The sequence below is a fragment of the Cibotium barometz genome, chromosome 4 (assembly GCF_041138505.1).
Source record: "Cibotium barometz isolate CiBa-2024 chromosome 4, ASM4113850v1, whole genome shotgun sequence".
Classification (NCBI taxonomy): domain Eukaryota; kingdom Viridiplantae; phylum Streptophyta; class Polypodiopsida; order Cyatheales; family Cibotiaceae; genus Cibotium; species Cibotium barometz.
In genome coordinates, this window is record NC_141049.1 from 49,788,964 (window position 1) to 49,815,733 (window position 26,770).

At 47.3% G+C, this 26,770-nt stretch overlaps 1 protein-coding gene across 4 annotated transcripts; it reads right to left on the reverse strand.

Annotated features, from left to right (window-relative positions):
• Nucleotides 1–595: 595 nt before the first annotated feature.
• On the reverse strand, nucleotides 596–22,451 carry LOC147639358 (uncharacterized). 4 transcript variants are annotated; one of them, XM_086790479.1, is made up of 6 exons: nucleotides 22,293–22,451; nucleotides 20,458–20,587; nucleotides 20,175–20,351; nucleotides 1,633–1,731; nucleotides 1,306–1,551; nucleotides 596–1,204 (listed from the first exon to the last, which is right to left on the reverse strand). In XM_086790479.1, exons 2-6 carry the CDS (start codon nucleotides 20,512–20,514, stop codon nucleotides 932–934), a joined length of 852 nt encoding a protein of 283 aa, XP_086646605.1. In that variant the 5' UTR covers nucleotides 20,515–20,587; nucleotides 22,293–22,451; the 3' UTR covers nucleotides 596–931. The 4 variants fall into 4 exon arrangements, with proteins under 4 accessions (XP_086646605.1, XP_086646616.1, XP_086646600.1 ...); XM_086790490.1 differs by lacking the exon at nucleotides 22,293–22,451 and adding an exon at nucleotides 22,099–22,261; XM_086790474.1 differs by lacking the exon at nucleotides 22,293–22,451 and adding an exon at nucleotides 22,065–22,261.
• Nucleotides 22,452–26,770: the final 4,319 nt, after the last annotated feature.

The window sequence follows — 26,770 nt, forward strand, 5'->3', positions numbered from 1 at the left end:
GCAGAAGATGGCCCCTACGTTTCAATCGCTGTGCCTTTAACTGACTCTCAGCAGATTTTGTGCAGCTCTATATGCACAATCTAAGGCATTGGTTCAATGACATGAAGGCTCATTCTCACGCCACACATGGCGGGTTGTCAACAATAAAATTAGCAAAACTCATTAATGGTGTCGATTGTGTGAAAGTGCAGTGGTTAGAATGGGTTCGACAGTCCCAAGGTTGTGTGTTAGAATCTCCCTGTGCTAGGGATGGCACTTGTGTGTGGGTGATAAAGTCTGTCCTTTCAGCCAAGTTCAACAAATTTTTTTAAAAAAAAAAACTCATTAATGGTATGTTAAGATTTCTCTGCAATCATCAATGCTAATTTGAGATGGATTAAAGGAATCCACATTATGTGGAGAAGGGCATAGATAAAAGGAAAACATGGATGGGTTGATGACTTACATGGCAGTATGTGGGTGGAGAACTCTTCCTGCGAGTAAGAATACAAAGCTTTCCGTTTAAAGAATCTCCTGTGTGAGTGATGGCACTTGTGTGGGCGGGTGTGGGGGTCCGGGGATAATGTGTGTACTTTCTACTTTCCAGCCAAGTTCAACAGAAAAAAAACTCATTGATGGTATGTTAAGATTCCTTTGCAATCATCAATGCTAATTTGAGATGGATGACAGGAATCCACATTAGGTGGAGAAGGGCATCGATGATGACTTACATGGCAGTATGTGGGTGGTGAACTGTTCCTGTGAATAAGCATACAAATGTTTTTAAGCTTTAGGTTTAAAGAAGCTTCTCTTGTTTTAGAGATAAGCAATGTTAAGCCTTCAAGAGCAGCTTACGGGCTCTTGGCTGAACCTTTTCTGTTTGCACAACAAAGCACAGACCACTATCTCCTACCAGCTTCTGCATGGCATTTGCCATGACATATTTGCCACCCTAAACACCACCATTTGTAACCTCCTTAATCTCTGACGACATACCATTCATGGGCTCAGAGTAAGTATCTGCCTGGTCCCAAAATGCTTTCTTCTTAACATCATCTTCTTGCATCATTTGCCCATACTCTGTGTGATTATAATGGCCATGGAAGTCCAGCTGTATACTCTCCTTGTCAAAAAGGTCCTCTATGATATTCAAGCTGCTGGAATCACTCGTGTATACAAACCTGGCCTTCCGATAAGTGTTTGGATCAATGAAAGGTTTCCATAGCTGCAAGATTCAAGCAATCTAGTTATCATCACATGAAAATGGCAGCTCTCAAAAAGAGTCCAAACAAACAAAAAAACCTTTTTGCATTTGAGCAGTTCTACCTTCCAAGTATACTCAAATAACTTGGGTGCATTTAGCATGATGCCCAAAGCAAGCCTCTCTGGATAGTGGTTTTGCAAAATGTGTGCCGTTTCCCGCACTGTTCTGATTGGAGAGGATTTGGAGAGTGACCAGCCCTCAAAATCAATTATAAACAAGAGTTGATCTTGATCTGGAGGCAAATGGAAGGTAGCATCCTCCATTGTGTAAACCAGATGTCGCAATTGCCCATCATGTGAGCTCGTATTCTGCAGCACAAAAGCTCAGGGGAGTTATCATGCATTATAATCACAAACTTGAGAAACTCCCAACACATCTGCAAAAAGGACCTGATTTCTGGGGATCATTATGATCACTGGCCTCCCGAGCTTATCGGTGAAATTACCTCTATACATCTTTCCTGTTTCAAATTCCACTGCAACTTCTTCCTGAAATACCAAACAAAATAATAATGGCAATGTTTTTATCAACGGTGTACGTGAAAAGAAGCAGGGGAGAAGAGAGCTTGAGCTCTTGCAAGCGCACACACACTCACAAAACCCTAAAAGAGAACACACAAGGTGAGAGGCTGAAAATCTTCTTCTTCTTCACACAATACTCAACACACCATATACAAAGATAAGAGTACACAATATGAAAAGGTACTCAACCAAATACATACTAGGGTTTTCTATAGTGTGAACCCAACTAAATGAGTTGGCGCTATAACTATGTCAGTCTCTAGAATGGCTGTCACACAGCCTGTCATCCCACTGGCCGCATATCACCCATGATCTCACCAACCATGCCAGTGGTGTAAGTGTGGGGCCTATCCCCCAGGCGGGTCATCAATGTCAACCGCCTCACTAGATGAGCTCGAAATCTCAACACTCCCCCTCGAGCTCAACTCCATCTCATGTACACCAAGCGAAGCCCTGAATCTGCGGAGCTTCTCTTTACCCAATGCTTTGGTGAAGATGTCAACGACCTGATCCTGTGTGCTGACATAAACAAGGTCAACGTCTCCTGCCAAAACCTTCTCTCTTACAAAATGGTAGTGGACCTCTATATGCTTCGTGCGAGCATGAAAAACTGGGTTCCTGGCCAACTGTATACTGCTAATGTTGTCACAGAAAATGACAACTAGTCTATCCACTGATAGACCCAAATCTACAAGTAGCTTTCTCAACCAAGCTACCTCACATGCTGCCATAGCAGCACCTCTGTACTTGGCCTCTGTACTGGATAGAGCAACCGTAGGCTGCTTCTTGCTGCTCCAAGTCACAGCAGCACTCCCCAAAGAAAACATGAAGCTACTAGTAGATCTTCTATCTGAGATACTACCAGCCCAATCAGCATCTGTGTACCCATGTACATATATCTTTGTCTCAGTTTCATAAAATAGTCCACAATGCAAAGTAGACCTCACATACCTCAGTATGCGTCTCAATGCATCCAAATGCGGCTTCCGAGGAACCTGCATAAACTGACTCACCAACCCAACAGCATAGCTCAAATCTGGCCTGGTGATCGTCATGTAGATCAAGCTTCCTACTATGCGCCTATACATAGTAGGATCTCCCAAAATCTCTCCTGAATCTGCACTCAACTTGCCATTCTGATCCAGCGGCACTGAGATAGGCTTACAGCCTGTCATACCATACTTGGACAACATGTCCAAGCCATACTATCTCTGTAGTAATCCAATGCCATGTGGTGACCTAATCACCTCAATGCCCAAGAAATATCTGAGCTCCCCCAGATCCTTCATCTCAAACTTCTGTCTAAGCAAGATCTTTACATCAAAGATCTCTGCATCATGGTCCCCCGTAATGATCAAGTCATCTACATAGATCACAACAAGCACAACCCCTCTATCACTGTGTCTCACATACAGCAAGAAATCTACATTGGCTACATGAAAGCCAATAGTGACAAGGTATTCAGAAATCTTATCAGACCATGCTCTTGGTGCTTGTTTTAAGCCATACAAGGCTTTCTTCAACCTGCAAACATGCTCAGAGTGACCCACATCCTCATAACCACGTGGCTGCAACATATACACCTCTTCCTGCAAATCCCCATGCAAGAATACATTCTTTACATCCATCTGATGTAAAGACCATTGCTTTGACGCAGCCACTGCTATCACAACTCTCACTGTTGCCATCTTGGCAACTGGGCTGAAAGTTTCCTCATAATCAATGCCATATGTCTGCGCATATCCTTTGGCTACCAATCTAGCCTTGTACCTGCTTATGCTTCCATCACTGTTATGTTTTACTTTGTACACCCACTTGCATCCAATGGCTTTCTTGCCTTAAGCAATTGCACTAAATCCCAAGTCTCATTTTCATATAGTGCATCCATCTCCTCATCCATAGCTTTCTCCCAACACACATTTTCAACAGCCTCATCAATGCATGTGGACTCTACAATCTGTACAACTTTTGCCATGTATGCATAGTGATGTGCCACATAACCATCATAGGTAAACCTCTGCACAGGATTCTTCACTCTCCCAGATCTTCGCAGCTTTGCATTCATGGCTTCCATAGCCTTCTTTACACCAGGTGTTCTCATAGCTGATATCCCAAGATTCTCATCAAGGCTCATCTTTGAGCCACTAGACTCTCCATCAACATGAGAATGCCCTGCAGAAATGTCAGGCATACTAAGGGGCTCAATCACTTTCTCTTTGCCTTTATGTGATGTACTAATCACATTTGCAGGACTGGTATTATGACGCAGCCTGCCACTCCAAGGTCTATCAACTGAACCACTAGATGAGGACTCTCCTGGTCCACTCAAAGACTGTGATTGCTGACTTGTATTCTGTGCAACCACATTTCCACTCACATCAGCCCCAACAGCTTCTTTTTCAGCAGCATACCAGCTGCTCATCTCATCAAAAACAACATCCCTGCTTACCCTCAACTCACGTGTAGCAGGGTTATAACACCTGTATCCCTTTTGCTCAAGGGAATACCCAATAAACGCACATTTTTCAGCTTTTGGATCTAGCTTAGTTCTCAGCTCATCTGGCACATGCACATATGCAATGCATCCAAAGACTTTAAGATGAGATAAATCAGGTTTTCTACTAGTAAACCTCTCCTCTGGAGTTACATCATGTATGGCTGCAGTTGGAGTCCTGTTCATGATGTAAACTGCTGTAGAAACAACCTCAGCCCAATAGCTATGCGACATATTCTTCTCTCCCATCAATGCTCGCGCAATCTCAACAATGTGCCTGTTTTTCTGCTCAGTAACTCCATTTTACTGCGGAGTGTATCTGCATGTAAACTGTCTCCGAATACCATTCTTCTTCAAAAATTCAGAGAACTCATTGGAGAAGTACTCTCCCCCTCCATCTGACCTTGGCACTTTACATATTTCCCTGTTTGCTTTTCAACCATAAATCTGAAATTCTCAAAATGAGTGAACACCTCACCCTTCTCCTTCATGAAGTATACCCACACTTTCCTTGTGTGGTCATCCATAAATGTCACATAATACCTACAGCCTCCCATAGACATGGTCTTCAGAGGACCCCATACATCTGAATGCACAACATCTAGTGCATTTCTGCTCACATTTCAGTCACGTGGAAATACATGCTTTGTTTGCTTTCCAAATTGGCATGCTTCACATATTTTCTGCATACCTTCAACTTTAAACTTTGGCAGCACTGTCACAATTCCTTTAGTCTGCATAGACTTCATTCTCTGCACATTCATATGTCCAATTCTTTTATGCCAAATGTCTGTGTTTGCAACAATTCCTGAACCATTTGCAAACATCGCAGCACTCACTTAAGGCATGTTAACATGCAATGTAAACATCTGCTCACTCTGTTGTCTTTTGCAACCAACCTGCACTTGTCTTTAAAGTCTTCAACATAACGACCACCATCAGGGTTAAACCGAACCTGCAAACCCTGCTCAATCATCTGGCCAACTGAAACCAGATTCTTTGTTATGTTCGGAACATGAAGTACATATGCAATGTACTTCACTTTGCCATCCTGTATAGACAATGGCACATCTCCAACATGGGCAATTGGATGAGCAGTGTCATCCCCTGTTTCCACAAAACCTGGTCTTTCAAGATTTTTCATCTCCTTGAACCACTCCCCATGACTCGTCATGTGATTCGAGGCACCTGAATCAACGTACCATACATCATCTTTATCTGCTGCTTCAACATTTTCAGACATGGCATTAACGGCATAACAAACAACCTTTCGTTATCCTCATTGTTTTTGCTCGAGGATGCGTAGTTGTTTTGCTGCAATTTTCCATTTTGCATGTCAGCCTGCTTCTTATAACAATCTACCTGCACATGTGTTGTTGTTGTTGTGAATTCTGGGACTGTTGTTGTTGCTGCTGCCGGCCATAATTCTGATTACCTGTTCGACCACCTCCTTGGCCACGTCCACGGCCTCCTCTACCTCGTCCTCTTCCTGAACTTGTGTAGAAGGCCTGTTACTCAGAACTGTTTTTGTTTTGTGAAGACTGTTGGTCTTCACCCAAGCTCTTCTCTTCTATAATCAACATAGACACCAAATCTGTGAAATTGGGAATGTTTTCCCGAGTCTGAATAGACGTCTTGAACGCCTTGTATTGTGGCCCGAGACCATGTAGAACTGTTCATACAGTTAAAACACATCTAGCCTTCTTCTTTGCAAAGCAAACAACCCATACAAGACCACACCTTCATCACGGGTTCCAACGATGCAAAAGTAACATGCTGAACTTGAAAAAACAGCACTATACACAAAAAAACAGCAATCTTCTCGAACTCATACCTTTTCTTAGACCTCATCTTCTCTATATACCGACTTGCTCGTTCTCGAGGCTTGCTCTGATACCACTGTCAAATCCCCGTAGGATCACCTCGTAGAACGCTCCTGATACAAGACTCGAAACCTGCAATTAAACCAAACAAACGTGAAGGGGGTGCAGGCCTGACTCACCTCCCAACCTTGACAGCTGTGGGCAAGCCCACAAGTCTTGGCTATCCCCACCGAGCCACAAGCTGAGCTAAATAGATGGACGTACCAACCAATCTCTACCTTGTGACGTCCCATACCGTCACGAAGCTACCCTCGCAGGCCTCGAGACCATAGTGACAGGGGGACGGAGGGACGCCCACGTGGGACGTGGGAACGCCGTCCCGAGCAGAGAGACCTGCACATCGGGCTGGGGACGGCCACGGGGACGGGACGGAGGGGACGTGACCAGGGGACGGGTGTTCCCCCCTGTGGGAACGGGGGGACATTGTCTACAAGGGACGGGGACGGCTGCAACAGCTAAATCTTCAGGCTTTTTTTTCAAATAAACGGCTAACACTGGCCATTTGAGAGAGAGAGAAAGAGAGAGAAAGAAGAAGAAAGAAAGAAAGTTATATTAACGTCCACGGGAGGCCGAATCCGACCTATAGGACAGATCAGGTACATCCATTTACATTCCACTCTGGATGCCAAAGAGGCATAAAACTGAAAAAAAATAACTCAAAATGAACTCTTAAGACTCTTAAGAGTTTAAGTTACAATGGGTTCTATAGCATCTAGTTCGAAATTGAGGTTCAAAATAAAAATAGCTATATTTCATCCATGGATGGATTTGCTCTTGAGGGGGGTGGGGTACGGAATTCTTTAATGATTGCTTGTCCTCCTCTGTATATTGCCCATTTGCCATTCTTTCTTGCTTCTTTAACTTTATTCAGCTCTGCTGATTTGTCCTTGAGTTGTAGCGGGGTGAGTTCATCAGCTATCCATACCTTTCTCCCTTGGAGAGAGAGAGAGAGAGAGAGCAACACAACTATATAATGGGCTTGGAGCCACTCCTTTTTTACTCAAGCCTTCCAAGACTTGAGTTCCTCTCCACGATCTCCCTCTCCTACTCAAGCTTTCCTCTCCACTATCTCCCTCTCCTACTCCACGGTCCATCACCTTCCTCTCCACCCTCTCCTACTCACTACACCGTCCCCACTCCCCCGTCCCCGTTCCCTACCTTAAGCCGTCCCCGTCCCTGTCCCCGTTCCCTACCTTTAGCCGTCCCCGTCCCCGTTCCTGTCCCCCATCCCCGTCCCCGTCCCTTGGTAACTATGCTCGAGACTGTTGCCGGCCTCGGCTGCATAAAGCAGGTGCACGTCTACACTAGATCCAGGCTCCTGACCATAGAGCTCTCACAAAGACACGCGAGACTATGAGCTAATGACTAACCTTGGCCACCCTTTTATAGGCTCTTGCCCGGTCATCAGGCGTCCACACCCGCCCGTCCATACTTGGGTGCCCGCCCGTTAGTCTATCCCTAACTCAGCTCACCAATTAGCCTGCCTAGCTGCAAGCTTCCCCAAACCTCGAAGCTAGTCGTGTGTGTGTAGCACACGGTAGATACACATTGTGCACATGACAATAGTCTTGTAGTTGCTGGGGTGGTCTAGCACGTCTCCCGCTTTGTGGAGAGGCATGATGGTGTGCATAGTCCATTCAGTTGGTAGGCCCTCCACTAGTGCCCTATTAAAGAGGTGAGCAACAAAGGGTGCCAGTGTGTCAACTGCATAAATAAGATGCTCAGGCTGTATACCTGTGTGGTCAGCCGATCTCCCATGCTGTAACCGGCGTATAGCTCTCTCTACCATCGAGGCGGTAAAGAAGGTAGAGGTGGTGGTAGCACGGGACTCCTGTGGCTGTGGTATGGGCGGTTGCTGAGGGATATGGTAGAGGCTCTTTGCATGTGTGCGCCATGTGTGTGGATCCTCAATCGGGGTACGAGGGTGAGGCTCTCTCATCCTGCGCAATGCAATGGCTGTATCTCTACTCGTGAGAAGGTGGTACATATCCCAGTATTGTGCCTCCTCATATGCACGCCTCTTACGGCGTGAGAGGGTCCGTATCTGTCGGCTCGCCTGTCTCTGTGTGATGGTCCCCAGTGCTCTCTAGGCACGGAGGTGTCTGTATAGCTCTCTGCACTCATCATCATACCACCGATTCTGGGGTATGCTCCCCGATCTATCTATGTGTGCAATGTGTATGGTCGGGGAAGCTGCGGGTGGCGGCCGTATGTAGTAGAGATGACATCTGAGTGGTGAGTGTGTCTAGGGGTGACAGGGGATCCATTTGGAGTAGCCCATCATATACATGATGCTCATATATGTATATGTCAGGTCATGGGTGAAGTAGAAAGTGGTATGCGATGCCTGTGTGGGCTGTGTGGGTGCTAGTGTGGAGCTCGCCAATGACAGCAAGAGGTACATGTGATCCACACCGATAGGACAGGGGAGGATGGTGAAAGATGTCATTGCCTGTGTGGTCTCCATGGACCCCATGATGTAGTCCATTGTGCTACCTCCCCCTGACCGTGGAAAGCATGTCAGTGCTCCTGAATCCTCCCACTATCTCATCCCGTTATAAATAACGAGATGGTGTCGGGCTCCCAACTCAAATAGGTGATGACCATATCTGGTGTTATCCGGCCCCATGTCCTCTAACACCCTGCAAGCTCCCGTGTCCTCCGCCTCTAGTGTGTGCATCACCTCAGGGAGCTCAAAATCATAAATGTCGCACTGTCAGCTCTGTGTCCGTGCATTGAAGTCCCCCATAAGGAGGACTTCCCCCAAGTTGGAGTAGTGTATGATCTCATCTGAAAGGGCTGCATATGGTGACTCTCCTAATGGCCCTGTGTCCTCCTCCTCTTTACCCTCCTCCTCTGCTATCATGGCATATCTCGATCCTCTAGGAGAGAAGTAGTATAGAGCAATGGATAACACCCTGTCTGCCGAGAGCTGCAGTTTGATCCACATGTATCTAGCCTCCTGGTCACGTTCTACCACCCGTAGGCGCCCATGTAGCTCTCGCCTGAAGAGTACCGCTATACCTTGAGATCCTCTCGATGTGCTCTGCCACGTGGTCCCCCTGTGTGTAGACTCCCACTGATAACCCTCTACTTTGGGTAGCCCCCTCTCTGGGCTCTGGTGTGTCTCTGTAAGTAGTATGATATCCCGTCCCTCCATGACCTCCTCTATCCTCCCAGGATGTGTTCAAAGTGCTCCATTGCAGTTCCAAACTGCTATGTGTATCTGTGAATCTAGATCCTCCATAGTCGATGTCCCATAGGCCGCCTCGCGTTAATCGGTGGCCTTGCCATTGATGATGACACGACCATCGCGATAGAATGCTCTCTTGCTCTCTTTCCAGGCCTATAGGACCCTCGGCATACATGTTTTCTTGTGTTCTATCTGCATCCTCGTAAGGTCATCATCTAAATAGATGGGATCTCCCTGTAATCCTTGTAGAATCACCCTCTTCCTCACGAAGGTGGCCCTCTCCATCTCCCCTACAAACTATAGGATGAAGGCTCGCTTGCATGTTGAGTCTTTCTCGGCTCTCCATGCTTTGGTGAAGGGGGGAGGGTCCTCTTTCCTCTAGCCGAGCTTCGTGCATAGAAGCTGTCCATCTTTCTCGGGAGTGGAGTCGGGTGTCTCGATTATACCTGTGGCTCGAAGGTTGAGGCGGCGGGCCTGCCTCATCTTCTCCTCTTCAATGGTGGTGTGAATGATTTGGTGTTCTTCCCTTTGAGTCTCCTCCCTCACCTCTTTACGGATGTTCTTCTTCACCACTTCAACCCATCCTAATTGCTTGGCTTCGAGTTTCCCCTCCATGTCTTTTGTGATCTCCTTGGAGATCTCTTCTTTGATGGCTAAGAGTGTTGCCATTGATCTCCCCTTCTTCCTTCTCGGTGTTCTTGACAGCTACCAGTTCCACTTTCAATGCACTCACCTCCTTCTTGAGTGCCATGTTCTCTTGTTCAAGTTCCGTGACCCGTACTTTGAGGGCCATGATGTGCTGGTGTAACTTGTTCTCCACCTCATTGAGGTTGGAATCGGATGTCTTCTTGTTTTCCTTGATTAGTGCCTTCATTGCCGTCTCGAGGGCCTCGACCTTCTCTTGGAGACTCGGAGCCACTCTTTGAGATTACTCTGCAGTGCTTCCCACAAGCAGGCAAAGAGGAGCGAGAGAGGGATCGTAGTAGAGAGAGAGAGAGAGTATTTCTGGCAGCACAAGCAGGCCAGCACAATGCGAGCACAGAAATTCCAAGCGGAGCACAGGGGGCGTGCAGCGCAAGCAGGGCAGTTCGGGTGGGGATAGGCGTAGCTGTCAGAATATGCAGCGGAGATGATGACCAAATCTGGGAACACGAGCAAAAACGCAGGCAGAAAAACAGCACAAGAGAGAGACAGATGTAGGCGTGTAACTCTGCTCTATATACACAAGAAGATCCCGAGGAATGATACAAATGAGGTATGGGGGCTGGGGTCCTATATATACCTCCCATAGAGGGCAGTCGGCCAGCTTAAGGAATGCCCACGACTGATGAAAAGACCCACGACTGCATAAATGCAGTCGGCCAGCAAAACAGGTGCCCACGACTGATCAAATCCAGTCGGCCAGCAGCCCTGAAGCCCACGACTGATGTATATCCAGTCGGCCAGCAATAGGGTGCTCCTGGCATCACCTGGCAGCCCTCCCAAGCCTCAGAAAAATGGGAAAAATAGGGGAAAAATACGGAGAGTGGGGAAAAATGGGAAAACACCTCATAAGGGCGGGCACACCCACAACAAAGGCCCTGGTGTATAAATCTAGACAGGAGATGACTTCTAACACCCCCTCTCAGCTCCTAGCTATGTGACCAACCACTGGGAGCTGGGGTGCCGCCTGAGCAAATCCTGAGAGCGACTTCGTGAAGAGGTCCACCGTACTGTCCTCCGTCGAACAGAACTCCAGCAAGATGTCATCAACAACAATCTGTTCACGAACAAAGTGCCTCTGGATGACCAAGGGATCCTCCAGTGGAAGCCCAAACCTGCAATGTAACCTCCTCCTGCTCCGTAAAATTGCTCCTGGGGCATAAGTAGATCTCCTCGTGTCCGGATCTCCTCCCCAAACCGAGTCACTCCAACCGTGGAGTCGGACTCCATCCAACAATCCCCCTCCTGTGTACAAGAGTCCATGATCCTTCGCATGCTGCAGAAACCACAGGAAATGCAATCCTGCCTCAAACAGAGACATCTGCAACCATGAGCTCAACCGCCTCATCAGGAAGCTCCCGTCCAATCCGGTGTCAATCAACCAGATCAATGAACCATACAGCTTCTGAGTCACAGAGACATCACACTGCTCACAAGGATCAACACCTGTTACGGTGCACAAGCAAGTCCTGGAAACCTTCTGAAGACCACGCAAGGCCTTCTGAAACCTGTCAACCACCCCCTCTGAATCCGGAACCACAAAGCCTGGAGAAACCACCTCCTTCTGCAAGTAATCACCTGTCACCTGCCTGGCTTTCCGAAAGGTCCCCGTGGAAAGAACATCCTCAACTACTGGAAGTTCTATGTCCCGAACACTACGAGACATCAGAGCATAAGTGACCTGTTCAGCTTCCTCTGACTCACGAACACAAGAACTACCAACCTCAGTACTGGAAAGTTCCTGCCAATTGCTGCCATCTACTAGCAAGCTATCCACCACCTGGTCTCGGAAAGCCCGCTCCTGCAGCGTATCCACACTTGAGTAGCCATTACCAGACTGCCACTCATCACAATCCTGAGGACCTGGGAGAGAGAGTACTGAAAGCCTGTAAACTCCATTCTCCACTCCACCTTCCCAAACCACTTGGCCTGTTCCTTTGTCCCGGAGAGCAACAAAATGCTCATCAAACTCCATCCGTACGCCAGTCTTGCAAACCTGATGCACTGACAACAGATGAAAACCAAGTGCCGGAACATACAATACCTGGGAGGAATGCTTCCCCCCTCTGCCATCGGGAACTATCTCCATCCTGCCCTCACTGTGAACTGGGATAGTGGACGTATCCCCAGTAAGAATATGACCAGAAAGCCTGCAGAGATCCTGTAAACCGGAACGGGAAGGAGTCATGTGCCTGGAAGCACCACTATCGAGAATCCACTCCCGAGTATCCGTTGCGGAGAGTCCTCCAATCTCCTCCCTGCCTAAAGAAAATGAAACATCGATGTCCATCACCTCCAGGTGCACAAAAGCCGGAGTCTTCGTGATTGCTGAGGAGTCTTCACCCTTCTCGGTCTTCCGCTTGGGCCACTGCCTCCAGTAGTGGCCTTTCTCGCCACAATCATTACAGGTCCTCTCTGCCTTCAGTTTCTCGCGGTCAGCGTCGGACTTCTTCTCAGAAGACTTCTCCGATGAAGCCTTCCCTTTGCCCGAGTTACGGCCTTTCGACCGTTGGCCAGTAAAGGCCTCCGAACCTCCACCCTGAGGAGGGTTCGTGAATCGTTCCTCCTGGTCCAGGACCATGGGCACAAGCTCCTCCCACGTGATGGTGCTGAGCCTGCCCCACTGGTAATCAACGACGAGTAGAATGCTGAGTACGAAGAGGGCAAATGTGACAGCAACGTGATGGCCATGTCCTCTGACGATATCTCCTTCCCAGCCTGAAGAACTTCCTGCTGAAGAGCCTGCAGCTTGTTAATATGCTCCCGCATTGTCGACGACTTTGCAGGGCTCATAACCCGCATCTGTACTTCCAAGGAAATCCTCTTCATGGGCGATACCCTGTTGTAAAGTGAGGCCAAATGCTGCCATATACCTCTGGCCAGCGTCATATGCTTTACATGATTGATTACCTGTGGTGTGCAGTTGAGGAAAATAAACGAACGGACCCTGGCGTTGACACGATCCCACATCTGTGTCTGGGCCTCCCGGTCCTTTCGGATCGACGGTAACTCCCCTTCCTCTACTTCCGGCCGTGGAACACCAACAACGACGAAATCGGCGAGATCGTAGGACTCCAGAACGGATTCCATCATCACCTTCCATATGCCGTAGTTGCTCCCGTCCAACTGACGGTCCACCGGGAACGTGGGGAGTGTCGGGATCTTCACATGTCTCTCGGCCATCTCAACCAGATCTGCCATAGCGGGGATGTACTCTGAAAAGGGTGGGTGGGTGGGAACAAAGAAGAACTGATACCTGCAAGTGGCTGTCCAGCAAATCAGCCCGCCTTCCTCTTGCTTCTCCTCTTCCCGAACAGTCCAAAACAGTCCACCAATCAGCCACAAAACAGCCCCCTCTTGCTCACACAAATCCCAAGACCTATCTAGAGCCTAGGGCTCTGATACCATGTCAGAATATGCAGCGGAGATGATGACCAAATCTGGAAACACAAGAGCAAAAACGCAGGCAGAAAAACAGCACAAGAGAGAGACAGATGTAGGCGTGTAACTCTGCTCTATATACACAAGAAGATCCCGAGGAATGATACAAATGAGGTATGGGGGCTGGGGTCCTATATATACCTCCCATAGAGGGCAGTCGGCCAGCTGAAGGAATGCCCACGACTGATGAAAAGACCCACGACTGCATAAATGCAGTCGGCCAGCAAAACAGGTGCCCACGACTGATCAAATCCAGTCGGCCAGCAGCCCTGAAGCCCACGACTAATGTAGATCCAGTCGGCCAGCAATAGGGTGCTCCTGGCATCACCTGGCAGCCCTCCCAAGCCTCAGAAAAATGGGAAAAAATAGGGGAAAAATACGGAGAGTGGGGAGAAATGGGAAAACACCTCATAAGGGCGGGCACACCCACAACAAAGGCCCTGGTGTATAAATCTAGACAGGAGATGACTTCTAACACCCCCTCTCAGCTCCTGGCTATGTGACCAACCACTGGGAACTGGGGTGCCGCCTGAGCAAATCCTGAGAGGGACTTCGTGAAGAGGTCCACCGTACTGTCCTCCATCGAACAGAACTCCAGCTAGATGTCATCAGCAACAATCTGTTCACGAACAAAGTGCCTCTGGATGACCAAGGGTTCCTCCAGTGGAAGCCCAAACCTGCAATGTAACCTCCTCCTACTCCGTAAAACTGCTCCTGGGGCATAAGTAGATCTCCTCGTGTCCAGATCTCCTCCCTAAACCGAGTCACTCCAACCGTGGAGTCGGACTCCATCCAACAATCCCCCTCCTGTGTACAAGAGTCCATGATCCTTCGCATGCTGCAGAAACCACAGGAAATGCAATCCTGCCTCAGAAAGAGACATCTGCAACCATGAGCTCAACCGCCTCATCAGGAAGCTCCCGTCCAATCCGGTGTCAATCAACCAGATCAATGAACCATACAGCTTCTGAGTCACAGAGACATCACACTGCTCACAAGGATCAACACCTGTTACGGTGCACAAGCAAGTCCTGGAAACCTTCTGATGACCACGCAAGGCCTTCTGAAACCTGTCAACCACCCCCTCTGAATCCGGAACCACAAAGCCTGGAGAAACCACCTCCTCTTGCAAGTAATCACCTGTCACCTACCTGGCTTTCCGAAAGGTCCCCGTGGAAAGAACATCCTCAACTACTGGAAGTTCTATGTCCCGAACACTACGAGACATCAGAGCATAAGTGACCTGTTCAGCTTCCTCTGACTCACGAACACAAGAACTACCAACCTCAGTACTGGAAAGTTCCTGCCAACTGCTGCCATCTACTGGCAAGCTATCCACCACCTGGTCTCGGAAAGCCCGCTCCTGCAGCGTATCCACACTTGAGTAGCCATTACCAGACTGCCACTCATCACAATCCTGAGGACCTGGGAGAGAGAGTGCTGAAAGCCTGTAAACTCCATTCTCCACTCCACCTTCCCAAACCACTTGGCCTGTTGCTTTGTCCCGGAGAGCAACAAAATGCTCATCAAACTCCACCCGTACGCCAGTCTTGCAAAGCTGATGCACTGACAACAGATGAAAACCAAGTGCCGGAACATACAATACCTGGGAGGAATGCTTCCCCCCTCTGCCATCGGGAACTATCTCCATCCTGCCCTCACTGTGAACTGGGATAGTGGACGTATCCCCAGTAAGAATATGACCAGAAAGCCTGCAGAGATCCTGTAAACCGGAACGGGAAGGAGTCATGTGCCTGGAAGCACCACTATCGAGAATCCACTCCCGAGTATCCGTTGCGGAGAGTCCTCCAATCTCCTCCCTGCCTGAAGAAAATGAAACATCGGTGTCCATCACCTCCAGGTGCACAAAAGCCGGAGTCTTCGTGATTGCTGAGGAGTCTTCACCCTTCTCGGTCTTCCGCTTGGGACACTGCCTCCAGTAGTGGCCTTTCTCGCCACAATCATTACAGGTCCTCTCTGCCTTCAGTTTCTCGCGGTCAGCGTCAGACTTCTTCTCAGAAGACTTCTCCGATGAAGCCTTCCCTTTGCTCGAGTTACGGCCTTTCGACCGTTGGCCAGTAAAGGCCTCCGAACCTCCACCCTGAGGAGGGTTCGTGAATCGTTCCTCCTGGTCCAGGACCATGGGCACAAGCTCCTCCCACGTGATGGTGCTGAGCCTGCCACCACTGGTAATCAACGACGAGTAGAATGCTGAGTACGAAGAGGGCAAATGTGACAGCAACGTGATGGCCATGTCCTCTGACGATATCTCCTTCCCAGCCTGAAGAACTTCCTGCTGAAGAGCCTGCAGCTTGTTAATATGCTCCCGCATTGTCGACGACTTTGCAGGGCTCATAACCCGCATCTGTACTTCCAAGGAAATCCTCTTCATGGGCGATACCCTGTTGTAAAGTGAGGCCAAATGCTGCCATATACCTCTGGCCAGCGTCATATGCTTTACATGATTGATTACCTGTGGTGTGCAGTTGAGGAAAATAAACGAACGGACCCTGGCGTTGACACGATCCCACATCTGTGTCTGGGCCTCCCGGTCCTTTCGGATCGACGGTAAATCCCCTTCCTCTACTTCTGGCCGTGGAACACCAACAACGACGAAATCGGCGAGATCGTAGGACTCCAGAACGGATTCCATCATCACCTTCCATATGCCGTAGTTGCTCCCGTCCAACTGACGGTCCACCGGGAACGTGGAGAGTGTCGGGATCTTCACATGTCTCTCGGCCATCTCAACCAGATCTGCCATAGCGGGGATGTACTCTGAAAAGGGTGGGTGGGTGCGAACAAAGAAGAACTGATACCTGCAAGTGGCCGTCCAGCAAATCAGCCCGCCTTCCTCTTGCTTCTCCTCTTCCCGAACAGTCCAAAACAGTCCACCAATCAGCCACAAAACAGCCCCCTCTTGCTCACACAAATCCCAAGACCTATCTAGAGCCTAGGGCTCTGATACCATGTCAGAATATGCAGCGGAGATGATGACCAAATCTGGGAACACAAGAGCAAAAACGCAGGCAGAAAAACAGCACAAGAGAGAGACAGATGTAGGCGTGTAACTCTGCTCTATATACACAAGAAGATCCTGAGGAATGATACAAATGAGGTATGGGGGCTGGGGTCCTATATATACCTCCCATAGAGGGCAGTCGGCCAGCTGAAGGAATGCCCACGACTGATGAAAAGACCCACGACTGCATAAATGCAGTCGGCCAGCAAAACAGGTGCCCACGACTGATCAAATCCAGTCGGCCAGCAGCCCTGAAGCCCACGAGACTGATGTAGATCCAGTCGGCCAGCAATAGGGTGCTCCTGGCATCACCTGGCAGCCCTCCCAAGCCTCAGAAAAATGGGAAAAAATAGGGGAAAAATACGAAGAGTGGGGAAAAATGGGAAAACACCTCATAAGGGCGGGCACACCCACAACAAAGGCCCTGGTGTATAAATCTAGACAGGAGATGACTTCTAACAGTAGCACAGCGTGGACAGGGCAACGCTAGGCGCAGCACAGCCAGGGTGTGCAGCACGAGGAGGGAAGGACCACCAACGTGTAGCGCGAGCAGGGAGAGCTTGCGCGACGTCACGTCATGGACCAGACGGCTTTCGTGAGCCGGGCAAGACCACCAGTGCGTAGCACGAGCAGGGAGAGCTTGCGCGACATCACACCATGGACCAGACGGCTTTTCGTGAGCAGGGTAGAACCACCAGTGCATAGCGTGAGCAGCGAGCAAGGCATAACCACCAACGCGTAGCGCAAGCAGCGAGCAAGGTAGGACCACTAGTGCGAGCAAGGCACGACCACCAGCGAGACACAGAGAGAGAGAGAGAGAGAGAGAGAGAGAGAGAGAGAGAGCATGTGCCGCAGCTCCAGCCCGCCTCCTGCTGTTCAGCCCTCCGCTTTTGCACCGATAGAGAAGCGCCCAAAAGCAGCCCGCCAGCCCCTCCCAAAAAAGCATACCATTCAGATCCAGAAGGCGCCTCCCAAAAAGCATGAGATAGAAAGAGGCGCATCCTCCAAAAGTGGAGTAGCCTCCCAAATTAGCTTTTGGGCCACCAAATGTTAATTAAATCTCTTTGTCCCCTTCACACTTGGGGTTGTCCACACATGGGTTTCTTTTTTTTAACTCCAAACTCATGCCATTCACACTGTCCACCATGTCCCCGTGCACACCTGCATACTGTCCAAAGAAAAACACAGCGTCGTGACACCTGGGAATGCTTGGAACTGAACCTAACTTGGCTGAATATTGCTGAGTACCTGTATGATTTATGGGTAAATGAAGCGCTGCATTTATATGGTCCCATGCTGCTGGTCAGCCAACATAAAGCTGTAGGCCAGTTCGATATGGACAAAAATGCTAATAAAATAGCATTAAATGCTATTTAATGCTGCACATAGGAAAAAAGATGATATTTAATGCTGCCCGACTATTGTGGTGCAATCCAACTACCTGTTGGTCTTCAACAAACCTGGCCAACTAGAGCTTGCTCACCATGGATGCTGTCGGCCTGCTGTATATGCTGGCCAACTGGGGTAAGGTACTTCCACAAGCCAGTCGGCTATCCCCTAATGCTGTCCACAGCTGTGACCAACCCCTGGACAAGCTCCTAAGGCCATGGGCTGGCCCATAGGCAATGAAATGCTTATTGATGCATAACTAATACTAAGGTTGACACTACATGCACTATCTAATAAATTCTCCAAGTCGGTTAAGAGGACTGACACATGCAGACTCTCTATGGCTATGGAGACTGACCTACGTAGCTCGTGCCTCACATGTCCCGAACGGGGGCCACGGCATACTACAAAATATTCCTAAAAAGGTAAATCCTACCGATGAATGGTGCATTGATGTAGAGCCAATGAGTCACATAGCACTCGAGTGCAGGGTGCATGTGAACACCTATCAGCAGCCAGCATGGGGTCCCAGGCAATAGGTGGACACCCAAGTGAAGGCCAGCAGTGGGACATACAAAGGCAAAAGCGCAGCATTAAAAAGGAAGAAAATCAAGGAATATTTGTCCAACATTCTGGCCGACCTGGTGCTCAATGAAATATATAAGCATGAAGTCATTCTCAGCATTTCAGCAAGTAAATCGTTAGAATTCAGCAGTGGTCATGTAGATATGCCAGAGGTCACCCCTCCGGAGCTGACCAAGGGCCCAAGCCATGTACATTCATCAGTAACCTTTTGTACAATATTAAATACAGGAGAACCTAACACCGATCTCTCTCTTCTTCTCTCTCCTCTATCTTAATCATGTTTTAATGAGCATCTTGTTCTTAATCAGGCTTAGGGCTGTGGATCAGTACAACAAGGCTTCCGCGCATGCAACAAGGCAAGTAGAATAGCTGTAGGGTCGAGAGCTCTGTTCGGCTGCCCCTGCTCCTCTCACCCCCCCCCCCCTCCCCTCGGGTCCCCTCTCTCCCTTTTTCAGCATCTTTGGTGACCCATAGATGTTATCTCCCCAAAAAACATCTATGATGAGGCTAGGCTATGACTTGATAATAAGGGACAAAATGAAGTCGCCTTAGGACTAGAACACTTTCTTGCTAGCCCAAATTTCAGAGCCTATATAAGTGGTGGTCAGGGATGCTCATAATCCCGGATGGACACCATAAGACAAGCACTTGGATCTGGCCTTGACCAAGCTCTAGCTAGGCACTCCGATAGTGAAATTTGGTAGTAAGGGAAAAGCTTGACTGTCAGTCGAGAGGCTTGAGTTGATGTGAGTTGAGCCTCAGGTTCAGGGGTTCTCCAAGAGGAAATATGGCCTTTGCCACATGATATGTATCTATGGGCAGGCTTGATGGATGAGATTGGGTACAACACCAAGGCAAGGGATGACTCACTAACCAACAGTTGCCACAAGGCCCTGCCTTCTGGATGAGGGCCCAGCTGGGGTACGACCTTCTTCAAGAAATGTTTAGCCCAAGGACAAGATGAATAGGGGACTCCAATGAGTGGAAAATGAAATTCAATTAATTACTGAATCTTGTTTTTGGATGGTGTAGCATTTCGTCTAAGGTATTCCGCCATCAACCAACTACGCACACTTCACATCCCCTCTCCAATCAGCGTCGATCCCCCTTTCTAGTCAGGCTTGCTATGGCGTCATCATGTTGGATGCAAATTAGTGTTCCATCCGTAGGCTGAAGGAGAGGAAGTTGGTAATCTATGCCACCCTTACCTTGCTACGTCGTCATTGTTTCAGTGTTGGGTCTACGTGATTGAAACCCTGAACATATTGTGTGCAAAGAGACAGCCACCCATTAGCCCCCTCCTTTACCACACCAGGCGAGCCTTCATGCCATTGGCACCTTGTTTTCATACGTTTGCAGAAGAAAATCAAACTAGGCATGTGCATGTGTCAAAACAAGGTACTGCGTATTGAAATTATTTTTTCTGCCGCAAAGAGGTAAACCCTCTCTTTCATCTAGGGTTCAGTTCGATGATTTTGGCAGATGTTTAATCATGGTGATTTATTTAGCAGAAGAGAATTTGATTAGCGGGTTCCTCCCTTTCCTATTACTACAAAAGCTTTCAACACATTAGTTTCTCTCCACATGAATTTTTGTCTTGCTTTTTAAAGAAACATATGGTGCAATTGACATGACATATGTAGAGAAAACATAAACCCATGTTTCAGAATTCCCAATAACTATGATCGTGCAGCTTATTACCCATCTTATATCTTCAGGTTTATACGAATCTCTCCATCTGAGGGTCTCTTTCAGCATATTCTTGGCGTTTTTCACATTCCAATTTCTGGCTCGCAAATAACGTCTCAAGCATGCATCGGAGCAATACAGCTTTTCCCAACCATTGAAAGAACCTAGTACATTTCGAAGCTCCTCCACCTGCAGTATTCATAAACGACAGGTAAAACCAGTTGTTTGAAGCCCTACAAGTTCATCTCAACCAATGAACACATTTGTCTCTCACTTGAACAAAACCTCATAATACCTTGGCAAGCTCTTCATCCAAAGTTTGATGTTTAAGAGGATCATGGCCCCAGAACATGCTGGTGGTAATCTGTGCCGCAGTGTGTCAAATAATAATAAAATAGACACAACGTTCAGATCTCCTGATTCGCCTGCAGAAACAGGAAGCAGAATTTTCAGTTCCTCACTTGAAAATCTCTGGATCCACTCACTAGCATGCAAAATACAAACTTACTTGACGACAAGAGTTGATGATAAAGCCATACAAGTCAAAATATTGCACATCAATGAAATCCTTTCACTACTACCGTCACCGAAAAAAATAGGGACGAATATTCGTCAAATGGCTATTTTTTGAGGGTCTCCAGAAAGTCATGGGCTGTTTTAGAGCAAAAAAAAAGAGTTTTTCTTAACATATTCACCCAAAATGACATTTTTGGGTAAGATTTGGCCAAAAATTCACCAAAAATGCACTAAATGTCAGGACATACAATAGAAAATTCAAAAGATTTGCCACGTTCTTCTATACTTCTTAGTTCAGACATGAATAACATTCGCCAACCTACCTCTATCTTTCTTGTGGGATTGCCCTCTTATTTTTTGCCCTGACTACTGTGTGCAAATGCCATAGTGTCTAATGATTAGTCTCAACTCACCTTCACCTCACCATGGGTATATGCTACTAACATAGCATGCAGGAGAAGTGTGATCTATTGGAGGTGATCAATACCAGACATCGCTGCACTGCAAGTTCTCAAGACACATAAGGCCACTCTCAAATGATTCATCACTTTGCCTTCCTACCAGTCTGTTAGCTCGTCTACTTGAGCTTGTGCAAACTATGTGTTGCAACATTCAACTCATGTACATCAAAGATTAAGTTCAAAATTTATGGCATACAAGAAAACCAAATCTATATTTTGACCCTTACACACAAACAATGCTGAGGTTCTCAACCTCTCTCAGGGAGGTAAAGTTGGTAATGCTGAGAACTATCCTTAGATAACAACGCCCTCTGGTGCTATCCTTGATCGGTAATTGGCTGCATTATAATCTCTATATAAAAAGAGATGAAAAGAGATGCTGATGCCTTTTATAGCCTTACACTCTCTATGCTATGCGCATTGAAAGCATGTCCATCAATGATCTTGCCACCAAGATGAATCCCCTTTGCCTCTTTTATCCTCGTGTTATCACGTGCATGATCAAAAGGGCCTCTTTCTCTTTTGAGATCTTGGTAATAGTGTACTCTACCTTCTATCAGAAGATGAAACCTGGCTACTGCTTTAGCTAAACCATCCAGCTGTGAGAAACTGGGCTACTTTTCTGTTAAGACATCCACCTGCGGCCAAATCATCCAGCTATGGCCTGTAGCCACCTTCAAACACCATAATGACAGTTCCAAGTACCAATTATGACAGCCCTCAGATGCTGAAGATTACATTCCAAACAGTGGTCCTCAACTAGGCAAAAGAAATGGTTCAATGGAGATTCTTCTTACCACCATTCTCAAGTTAAACTGCTGCAAATTTCTTTTCTAGAAGCCGATTATCCTAATTCTTGAACTAGACAGGCTAAATTCCATCAATTACGTTGAAAATTTCTCAAAAGAGGCACAACACTCATTACCAGAGGAAAAATAAGTAAAAGGGGAAATTTGAACCGAATAATCAATTTCTCCACAGGAGCAGCAGGTGATTGTCCAGAAAAATGCTTGATTTGTGTGAAATTTTCCTAAAATATGCTAGAATGACACTAGAAGGTGGGTGCGAGGCCTTGCATGCAGAGATTTGAAGGATTCGCGTTAGAAGGAGGAAGTTAGGGTTCGAGAAACAGGGTTGAAGAGATGATTGTTACCAGTGAAGGCGACGGGCTTTTCGAGCTGCATCTGTGCTTTGGACGTCGTGATCAACACTAGAGACACGGAACTGTTCAAGGCTCACAGTCACGTCTGAAAGAAGAACAAGACGATGCCGTGCCTTACTATTGACTCAGAATAAGAAAGCAGGTAATTGAATGGTCATACCGATAGGGAAAAGGAAATGTTCAGAGTTTTTGAAATTTGGCTATTTAGAGGATGTCACCCTCATCTCTATCTCTTCTCTATATATTATCTTAAGGAAGAGTTTGGGCCTGGTCGCACCATGGATTTCATCCAGCTATCCAGCTCAAACAACCGGTGCCCCTTCCGGTTACCCCTCAACAGTACTGGTGCACTTAATGCATTGATTTGACATTGAATAGCTGGATTTGACAGTTAAATAGCTGAATGAACTGCTTAAGTAGAGGGTAGGGATTTGGAGCAACTCAAATGGCTGGGCGGCTGCTCTGAAGCTGTCTTTTCACGTGCAATCATTTCACCTTTCTACTGCACCCAAATCAATCATTACCGGAAGGGGCACCGGTTGTTTGAGCTGGATAGCTGGATGAAATCCATGGTGCGACCAGGCCCTTTCACAAAGCTGCCACCTGACAAGAATGTGGAGGTTCGAGAAGGGGAGGAGGAGGTTTGAGGACGTTTGGGTAAAATTTGATTTTGAAAGCCTCAAAAGACGTGCCACTGGTTCCCAACTATAACTCATGAAAAGTAAAGGTACATTAAGTCATAGAGAGCAAAGGTGCATTAACTCATAAAAAACAACAGTTGATGGGCAGTTGCCAGTAAGGCAACCCCATGCTAAGGCCTTTGCAACCCCATGCTAAGGCCTTTGCCATAGGCAGACAAAAAGAGAATGTTCAATAAATGAGAGGACTAGAGAGAGTTCTTGAAATTTGGTTATTTAGAGGATGTCATGAAAGGCAAAGGTACATTAACTCATAAAAATGCAACAGTGCATTATCAGCAAGGCAACCCCTCATATGCAATGCTAAGGCCGTTGCCATAGGCAAGCCAATGATCAGATTGCGGTTGGTGGTATCATGGACATTTACACCCTATCGTTCGAGTTCGTCACCCTTTCCACAATGTAAGAAAAACAATAGCCTCAAGGCTGGTACGTCCTCAGGATGGTTCTCTCGTGAGAGGACGAGAAACGCATGCTTAAACGAGAGCCCTCATCCTACAGTTTGCAGGAGAGACGGAGAGGGTCACCTTCATGAGGAAGAGGGTCATACTTCATGAGGAAGAGGGTCATATGAAGAAGCCCAGATTCTTACTTCATGAAATGTAGGGCGTTCGGGTAAGAGCTTTAGGAGGACTTCTTCACTTGCAGGCTGTAGCAGTTGTACCCCTAAGGCTTGGAAGTTGGCTCAAAAAAAGTGGCCTAACTTGAGCTGAGCACTGGGCGAGTACTGGAAAGCAATACGAAGGGGAACAAGACAACGCAAACTGATGCAAAGTCTGTGAACTTTGAAGGTTGGCTTGAAAAGAATCAATGGTTCAGAAGGAAAGGCAAAATGGAAGACAATGATTGAGTACGAAGGCTGTAGTGGAGGGGTTGTAATCACAGAGTTTGCAATGCGTTCTCTTATTATCATGCACTCGTCCCGGAGGGCTCTCCTGCGTGTTCTCTTATTTTACTATGTACTCTCTTCCACTCACCACTCAACCAACGTGACCGGATCTCGTTCACCACATCATGCATGTGAGTTCTGTGATAGTGGGCGCTTTGGGTTGCATGCAGTCCTCCATTTTGAAGGGTAGCCTTATGTTAGGCCCATAACTCAATGAAAGGCAAAGGTGCATTAACTCATAGAAAGCAATGGTTCATGGGCAACAATGCAACCCCACATACGCAATGCTAAGGCCTTTGCCATAGGCAAGCCAAAAAAAAAAAAAAAAAAAAAACAGGTTGAAATTGGGGTCGTTGGTGAAAGGAAAAAATGGAACGTGCAAAGCAATAGGCCCTCTACATCTCCTCCGCTATATAGGGATACAAGGGTGAGTTTATGGACCCAACTTGAGGGCCGCTTATATAAAGCTGCGTTTATGGAGCCAACTTAACCCTTCATTAAGGTGAGTTTATGGACCCAACTTGACCCTTTTTTAGTTAAAACAGAGGAATATATTAAAAAAAGGTGAGGTTACAAGTCCCCATGAGGAAGGTCCATGGGGAGACACTGAGAACTGTTAAACCCTGCAGATAATGGGATCAACTCTGAACCTTCAAAATCATATGCAGCAAAACTGAAACAGTAGACATAATCAAAGCTTGATGAGCAGTTTCATGAATCAAAACTTGATGAACAGCCTGATGAACTCGGCTGAGGCCAACAAGACCCAAATGTAGCTTGACTTTCTTATTTTCAGGGAGAGGAGCTGAGCAATCATCTTGTAAGGACATGGTCGGACCACGTGAATAGTAGACTGAGTCCAGGAGGGTTTAAGGGACCCTTCGGAAACCTTCCGATGCGTGGATGTAAAAAGCAGAGTGCTGAAGCCTTCTTTGACACTCGAAATCCAATCCTTGTAGCATGGTTTCCTTCTTTTTGTTGCAAAGCGAGGAGCAGTGAAACTTCTTCCATTTCCTCCATGGCAGGTCCTGCCCAACGATCCACCTCCATAGGTACACCAGTAGGTTGAAGCTAGTGGATTAGCTTGCGGTCAAGAAAGAGATAAAAGTGGTGATTAGTTTTAATTTCATAAAGAGCTTCATTCCGTTGATTCCATACATGCCATAGAAGCAGCATTCTGACGGACTGCCACGTTAAGGGGTCCAGGGTGTGACATTCTCCTAAGAGGACTTCTTTCCAACTGAGAGGGGAGTTCCTAATTTTCATAAAAGCCTTGTTCAGAACACTCAAGAATTGCCTAGTGTCTGAGCAAGAGAAAAATAGATGTGGGACAGTTTCTAGCTTGGTTTTGCAGCGGGGACATAGACCATTCCCATGACCAATCTTCATAGCCTTCTCAAGGGTCCAGGTTGCTTTGTGGATGACCAGCCAGGCCAAAATGGCGTGTTTTCTTTCTTGAGCGAAGGCCCAAATTAACTTGAAGCGGAAGGCCCATTGATGTTTGTTCCAGGACAAGGACCATCTATTGTTGAGCTTGAGAACCAGGTTACCTGCATGAAACACGTTAGGCAGCTTGACAAGATTACTGGAATACCCCCACAGAAGGGCTTTAGAAAAGGTTTTGCAGCCCCGGGGGAATGGAAACCTTCAAAGCATTACATCTTTGTATTACAAGCTCAACTCCACCCCGTGGCAAGATGAACTTATTACTGATTTGTTCAATGCTTAACATGCCAGATGAGTCACATAAGTCACCCCACACCTTTATACCAGCTTTGAAACAAGAGAGGCTGATCTGAACCTGTTCATTGGAAATCGGAAACACAAGATGCCCAAACCAGACTGAATTCGCAGCATAAGCATACCGCCCTCTCTTGGTATATGTTTGAAAGCAAAAGAGCTTCTTATAGTTCATCCATGACTCCCACATCCTGCAGCATAGCTTGCTGCCTATTGGGGAGAGATAGGCCTTTGAGAACAGAACTTCATTGAGAGAGAACCCCTTCCAAGCCCTTTTACCTGTGAGCCAAAATTTACCAACATCCCTTTTTTGAGCAGGTCTGCCCAAACATCTTTTGACAAGATAGCCCTTTGCACCCATTTAGCTGCAAGCTTCTCAGCAAGCAAACCAATATTGATTATGCCAAGACCCCCTTGCTCTTTATCCAAGCAACATACCTGAAAAGCAACTGTGCTGATCCTCTTTCTGTCAAGTGACCCCCCCCAAAGATAATTACCCATGATAGAGTTAAGGGATTGGAGTTGGGTCTCGGAGGGCCTCCATTGGAGTTGGGTCTCGGAGGGCCTCCAACAGGCCAGGAAGTATACAACTGAGGGGATGATGAAGTGGTTGAGGACAAAGGCTCGGGAGGCCACCCCGGTGTTAATGTGACTCCATTTCTTGACCTGATTCTTAAGTTTATTAAGCACATAGTCCCATCTCTGTTTAGCTGAGATGTTAAAACCCATGGGGATGCCAAGCAGCCTGAATACTACACCTTCAGGGATAGTCTTACAACCTACGAGGACAAAATAGTTGGAGGGGGCACTCCTTCGAACACTCTGAAGCTGGTCTTGGAGTGGTTTATTTGAGAACCACTGGCTAGATAGAAGGTATCAAGGCAGGCCATGAAGTGGGCTGCAGTCTGCACTTCATTCCGAAGAAGAACATTAGTGTCATCAGCAAAGAGCTGAAGACATAAAGGATCAGCCCTGTTTGGTACCGAAATACCCTTGATGTTATTGTTGGCTAATTCCTTGTTAACAAGCCACCCCAGGGCATCCGCAACAATAGCAAAGAGAAGGGGGGAGAGAGGACAAACTTGCCTTATAGATTTCCTAAGAGGAAAGGCATCAGTGAGAGATCCATTAACTGCCACCTT